The 7,697-nt window shown below is 24.2% G+C and overlaps 1 protein-coding gene across 1 annotated transcript; it reads left to right on the forward strand.

Moving 5' to 3' along the window:
* The first annotated feature begins 1,796 nt into the window (after positions 1–1,796).
* Positions 1,797–7,160, forward strand: LOC132923114 (prostatic spermine-binding protein-like). Its single transcript, XM_060986940.1, has 3 exons — positions 1,797–2,510; positions 3,104–3,311; positions 6,852–7,160. Exons 1-2 carry the CDS (start codon positions 1,934–1,936, stop codon positions 3,298–3,300), a joined length of 774 nt encoding a protein of 257 aa, XP_060842923.1. The 5' UTR covers positions 1,797–1,933; the 3' UTR covers positions 3,301–3,311; positions 6,852–7,160.
* The last annotated feature ends 537 nt before the right edge of the window (positions 7,161–7,697 follow it).

Below are 7,697 nucleotides of genomic sequence, written 5' to 3' on the forward strand. Positions count from 1 at the left end.
AACAATGGAAACTGTATCAAACTAATATACGAAAAAATAATTTCCTCAAAATTAATTTTCTAAGCGGTTATTTCTTATTCAAATGAAAGTAATACTAAGCACTAAATCACTCACACTCGTTAATATCAACTTTTTTTCTGTAAGTACTGTTACAGAATGACTATAGATTAATAGAATAGTGAAATCTATAAATTCGGATTATTATGGTTATTATAGGTAAGTACATTAAATTTCAACAGGAAATATTCATAAAGTTAAATGCAATATTAATTATTTTTTAGTAGTATTATTAAAATTATTTTAATTATATTAACAAGTGATGAGCCTTTTGTATACTCGTGGCCTGCATGTGGGTCCGTGGCCTTTTGCCCATCGTGCTACCCAATTGCTGTCACTGATAAAAATAGAACGTAACAATATATATTAATCATGGACTATGATTAATTTCATTGGAAATTTATTAAATTGTATTTATTTTAATATCAATATAATATCATATTAATCCTTTAATATTGATATAATTTCAATAATAAACGTTTTTATTTATTACAATATTTATCAATTTTAAATCATAAATGTTATCTCTTCATGCTTAAGTCTTTATAATAATCATTTGTTAAATACATAGAGTTTTGTTATACATCGGCCACCACTGTCTGTGGACTATGGCATATTTGTTTTTCATGTAACAATAAACACAATCGAGCTTTAACATTTTTACAATACCTAAGTACTGAAATGTGTGAAAAATAAGATGAGTGTACGATTATCGTGTTGGTATTATATTTATGTTTCATACAATTGTTTTTGTAATCATTTTGTTTTGTACACACAAGTTATTATAACTGAATGCACAATGAACCAAAATTTCTCTCTAAATATACCATATGTCACACACATTACTGTTTTTTTTTAAAGTATTTAATACTTCATTAAATGTATAGGGTGAGATGTTTTCGCACACCAAACATTTAAAAAAAATAATATTTTGTTACTAAAATAAAAAAAAAATTGTTATTATCATATCAATAATCATTAAATATAATTAATAATAATATACTTGTGCATTATAATTTATAATGAATTATGATATTTAATAATATGTTAAATATTTAAATAATTTAATGAATCGTTGTATGTTTGTGAATTTGTAATTTGATTATATTTGTTTTACCAATTTTCAAGTATTATAATAATCTTAATGTCGAAATTATATTATATCATATAATACTTAAATATATAGACGATACAAATATATTATGTAAGTATACATGGCAAATTATAGGTGTGTACCATTATACCTTGCGGTGTTGGAAGGGTATAGCATAGTTTGTGCTGTAACACGGGGGGGTACAACATTTCATTTTAAATTATGGTATTTTTAAATTATATTAAGCCATCAAGTTAAGGAATATATTTTGTGTGATCGTGTCATAAATATTATGCACAGTTAAAATTGAATACAATAAACTATAAACATAAAGGTTACTTGTATTTTTAATTTTTAATGAGAGCGCATTTTCAATTATTTTCGAGAGACGCTGTAGAGGTTTTCTTTATTACGATTCATATCTATTCATAATTAAAAACTCGATCATCCAAAATTTTCATCTAACGTTGTTTATGTTCTTATAAATTATTTTTTACACATAAGGAGCGATGCGTGCATACATTTTACATTTTGTGATTTTATACTATAAAACAAAAACAAAATTCGTATCCTATATAGAATGTATGCAAATTTTTGACTACAAAAAATTACTTCTCATTAGCATCACAGTGTATTTATGTGTATGCGTGTGAGACGTATACCGTCACCATTGCGATTGAAGTAGGCAAAAGGACCTGTGCACATTCGAAACGCTCATCAGTCACACAAAACCGATTCGACACTACCCCTAAAATATTTCATAGTACACTAAAAATTAAAAGGATGGCTGTTGGTTGTAAACTGTGGTTATTAGCCGTGATGTGCGTAGCATTTTTATACCAAGATGGCCCCCAAGGCAACGGTGTGTTATGCGGAAGAAAACCCGCCCCCGAATCGTACGAAGATCACTCGTCCGGAGCTGTATCGTCCGATGACGGAAATGACGGACATGATGACTACAGCGAACAGAACGAATCATGTAATGCTAGTGATGGGGATCATACAGAAAACAACCACAATGGTTCCGGTGATGAAGATGATTATGATGGTGGCGATGCTGATAAGGAATCGAATTCTGATGAAGAAGAGGATCACGGAAACAATACAAAGAAACATGCAACTAATAAAAACTCGGTCAGTTGTAAGAACCAAAACCGTCATCATGATGAAGATGAAGATGAAGATGGCGAAGACAATAAAGGCGATGCAGATGAAAAAGCTGATGAAGACGGAGAAGATGACGAGGAACACATAGATCACTACAAGAAAAGCACGAGAAATAACACAAATGAAATGAAAATATTTACGACGACCATCATTACGGGAAAACCAAAGGATATCCTAAAATTTTTAAATGAAGGTATTGATTTTGATTCACGTTAATTGATAGTTTATTCAATCATTGTTTTTTATTAGTTAAGTACATTGTTAAGTACCTCTTTGTTATTGCATTTAATCGTATAATATTTTGTAAATCGAATTGTTCATGCCCACTGGGATCGATGAACGTAATTTCACATTATTGAACAATTATAGACGGGTATAATAGTTTAAAAAATGTCACTTTTTTGTTGTATAATTAAATCAAACTTAAATGATTTTGCATTTATTAAAAATATTTATTTATAATTATTATCGGTAAATATTATGTTCTAGTCGGAATTGAAAGAAATAGTGACATTAATTGAGTTTAATAGAGAAATAAATCAATAGTAATATACTTATATATCTAAACGATAATCGTTGTATAATTGAATATTTATTAATTATTATCAATTTCTGATAAGAAGTTATTTAGTATAAATTATTAACTTTTTATTTTTTTTATTGTGCTTTTCGAAATAAGACGGCATAAGAATGTATATGCTTTTATTATAAAACTTTTATTAAGGCAAATATGTTGCGATAAATTTTACATCGCAATTAATTGTAATTTTTTAATTTTTTTTCCAGGTGTAAAACCCTATAAACCAGCTACTTTGGATTTCAGTAAAAAATCAAATTCTAGTCTTATAAAAAAAATTGATACCATTTTAAATAGAAGTAGTTTATTAAGCAAAAACAAAAAAGAAACATCAGAAGAGGATTTGACGCATTACATGAGACACATTGTTGAGGAGGGTACGAAAAAAAAAGTTCAAAACAAGTAGATGCAGATAAGGTAAGAATTTTAAATTATCATTTTATCAGTCATAAAATGATGTTACACAATTACATATTATACGTAATGCGCATTATGCCAACCCCTCTACTAAGATACTAAATTTTTAATTGTTTAATAATTAGTGTGAATAATTAGTATGAAGAACTAATAGTAGTGGGTAGTAATTACCTATATGTATTATAATAGGTATATACACGATTTAAAGTAGAAAAAATGATTCGATTTTCAATTAAAATATTTCTTTTGGTAAGAAATGTAATCTAATTAGTCCTTTTGGGAAGTCAAAATTCTAAATTATCAGTACTTATCTTAATAATTGAAACAATTAAAAGAGGAAAAATAAGAATTTTCACATAAAATCAATTTTGTTAATTTGTTGTAATTTAAAAATGAATAACCACATAGATACTTAAAATTTTCATAAAATGTGTATATAAACACATTATAAAATATAAATTATAAATCTTTTGTTATTTATAGATATTTGACGTTTTTAAATTTTTGTTTTTTTCTTCTATAAATAGTTAAATCACAAACTGTTTTTAAAGCCATTTAATAATTGTAAAGATATATACGTATTTAAAATTTTAGTTTTGTCAAAATTCGTTAAAATCACGAAAATCTGTGAATTATTTTGTAGTTGAAAATTATAAAATGTTTCAATATTTTAAATATAAGTACTGAAAATTGAATACATCATTCATACAAGAATTGAAAAGTATAAAAATATATAAACTCAGTTTAAATTATAGATATTTAAATTTGGATAATTTTAGATATTAAATTTAACGAAAAATAAAGATTTTAGTTACATTAATGTAATTCAAATATATTTTCTTGGGGATTTGAGAATTCTACAAATATATTTATATTTAATAAATGTACACAATGACATTTTTAAAACTTTTTGATTAATTGTATGCTTTTATTTATTTATACAACGAACCTATTCACACAGTTCTACGGTAAGTCAATATTGACTCAAAAGTTAATAAATATAATATATTATATAATTTTGACAAAAAATAATTAAACTAATCGTATGATTATAAATTATAATAGTAAAATAATTACTATAGTAACAATATAAATATATTTCATATAAGAAGTAATATTATATGATTTTTTTTTTTATCAAATATATTTAATATAATTATTATCAACTTTAATAAATTATAATATGACATTAAATAATTAGTAATTTATATTATATGAGATTAATTTAGCCTTTTAAACTTTTCAATTTTTTCTTTGTTGTAAAACTTTTTTACTCCAGGCATATGCGTTGCTTGTAATTATATATAAAATCAATGTTTATTTTTTATTATATGATGAAATATATTATTATTATATATTATTATAATATATATACTTAGTAATATTATTGATTAAATATACTAGGTAGTTTATTCAATCAATGGTAATGTAATGGTAGTATAAGCTACCAGACTATCTTATTCATTCACAATCGTTTTTCGTATGAAATGATTTATCACACATGCATTATATTGAATTACTCAACTATGAGCAACACTCAAACCCTAATGTAGAACAAAATAGTCATCTATTTTCGCTCTTTTTTTTTAAAACTAAGTTACGATAGTATTATTTTCCATATTAACTTTAAGCTTAGCCAGTTAAAAGTATTATTTGTTTAACTATTAACTTCTATTGCATGTAATTCATTCACCGAGAAATATCCATCTTTATGTAGGGGAGTATATGTATATTATGCTTCATGCTAGCTTTATTACGCTATTTTAAAATTTAAAGACAGAATAATATTTACTAATGAGTAGTAATGACGGATAACAAAAAAGGTAAGTTGTTTTTTTCAAGTATGTAATATAATATAGACAATATAGTAGATATATTGAAAATTGTAAATTATTCAACGGGATTAGTTTCAAAGTTATTTAATTATAGTTCGATATAACGAATAATTCGAGACATTGACGTTCGACATAAGAAGTTAGAAGAGATTATTGTATCTACATAGATACAGTAAGTATCTGTTTTATAATAAAAAAGCTAAAAATCTAAAAAATCTATCAGCCAAAATTATTGTATATTTTTTTTATGTATCCTAGTAACTTTTTTATTTTACTATTATTAGTATGATAAGTCAAATTAATTTTGCCAAAAACATTGCAATTTATGTAATTTTATACTCGTATATAAAATATGATAGTAAATGTAAAAGTTTCTAGTCCCCGCGAATAAAATTATTGAAATACAATAAAAAAAAAGCTAAAATTGTTATTGTTTATTAAATATTTAATTTTTTCAAAAGTTAAATTTCTAAAAGCTATACAACATTTTTTATCATATATTTCACAGATTTTTTGGATTCAATATGAACTATTTATGAGGTACATTCTATTAATTAATTAATGCATTCATTATTGTTAAAAATGTATTAATTAATTATTTGGAAAAAGTTATTCAATTTCACTTTTATTATAGATATAAATATATAATACATTACACAAACACTCATATTATATACTCTTATATAATAAATATCGAGCCAAGTAAAAGGTATAGCAAGGTCTATCAATCGAGATTTCTTTAACATCCTGTGTTCTATTTCAAAGTCTCCAGAAAATGTACATTGCTTAATAACCCATAATAGAGTAATATAATTTTTATATAAGTAAGTACTAAGTATATTATAATATAAGCGATTATTTAATAAAAAAATTACCTTGTTAATGGTTTGTCTGAAATAATCTCTTTAAAAATTGGTCAACAATTTCGTATATGTTCCCAAAAACATTAGGCTAGTAAGAATGTCATTATCTTTTTAGTAGAATATGATAGGATAAAGTATTATATTGTTTATTTTCATATGATCATTCAACTTATATACTACTTTTTGGGGTTATACACTTATACTGTTTCTATTGGTGAAAAAAAGTAAATGTAAAACACTTAGTTGGTAATTAAGTTAATGTATCACTAGAATTCTCTGCAATAATATTATTTTTCAAATAAGTGATATAATACATTTTTTTTTTTAATTACTAAGAAAATCACTGAGAATTTATAATTTTGACTTTCCAATAGTACCAACAAGATTAACTTTCTCGTCAGTAGAAATATTGAAGTTGAAAATCGAAGCATTTTTTGATTTTTCTACTTTTAATCGTGTATACCTACCTAATACCATTGATTATAGGTACACATAAAAAACACAAATTATTGTAAAGGTAATTTAATTTTTAAATTATTAGTATATGGAGCACATAAAGAGTATTTTGTTCCAATCTAGTATCTATATATTATGAATTTATGATATTATTTTATCATGAAACATAACAGACATTATAGTATTTTTACTATTATTAATTATTATAGTATTATAATATTATTTTTATTTAAAATCACGTGGAATATAAATGAGTTGGTATAGTAAATTATGTCTAAAATCATTATAAAAACTTTAAATTATTACAAAACAATAGGTGCATTTGTTTTGTTCAGTCGGAATATTAACGTGATTAAATTTTAATTCAATGTTTTCTTTTTTTACAGTTATTAATAACCCTTGTGAAGGGTGTATTGTTACAGTTATTGAAAGCAGTATAGTTTGAAGCTCGCGAAAAGTCCATAAGTATGTACTTTACCATATTTATGTGTCAGAAATCACATTTGTGTGTACGACTGCAGTTGTAATCAACAATAATAATATTTGTGAAAAATGTTTAAATATATCGTTAAGAAAAAATTCCTTTTCTTAACGTTCTAAATAATTGTATTTACAGTATTTACGAATTTATAGAGTATACCCATACTCATATATTATACTCGTATTGATATTAAAATATTTTTTATTGCATTAAAGTTTTCTTTATAATTTATACACGCTACATAATAATATTTACATTAATATACCGTAATGGCTATAGTAAACGAAGAAAATGTTATAATTTATACACGAGTCATTATTGTTTTTATATGAAACACTATAAAATGATATTATTATTATTGAGTTAAAAATGTAATATCTGAACGTTTCGTATAAGACAATAATATTGATGTATAAATGTCACACAACTACGTTGTTCGTCAACCGTAAATCGTAAATATTAGAGCAAGTCATAAACATATTTCATGGCCTTTGATTATTTTTGAAAAATATTAAAACTGTTCATGCTCATTTATATATAAATCGACTTTCATGGTTGACATAATTTACTAAAATGTCTGAAGGGCCGGTTTCAAAAACTTGCCAAATAATTTATTACGACGTATTGCCAAATTTAATACTTCTTAAATTACAATTTAATATAAGATCAACTTTATAATATAGGTATAATACAATAATTATACTAATCTATATTAATTGGTGTATTTTTTCAAAATAGTTAATCTGTTATA

This window comes from Rhopalosiphum padi, chromosome 2 (assembly GCF_020882245.1).
Source record: "Rhopalosiphum padi isolate XX-2018 chromosome 2, ASM2088224v1, whole genome shotgun sequence".
NCBI lineage: Eukaryota > Metazoa > Arthropoda > Insecta > Hemiptera > Aphididae > Rhopalosiphum > Rhopalosiphum padi.

Bases quoted from the DNA above. Each gene is read 5' to 3' on its own strand.
- LOC132923114 (XM_060986940.1), top strand. From the start codon at position 1,934: ATGGCTGTTGGTTGTAAACTGTGGTTATTAGCCGTGATGTGCGTAGCA. The intron at 2,511-3,103 runs GTATTGATTTTG...TTTTTTTTCCAG, and splicing joins CCTAAAATTTTTAAATGAAG to GTGTAAAACCCTATAAACCA.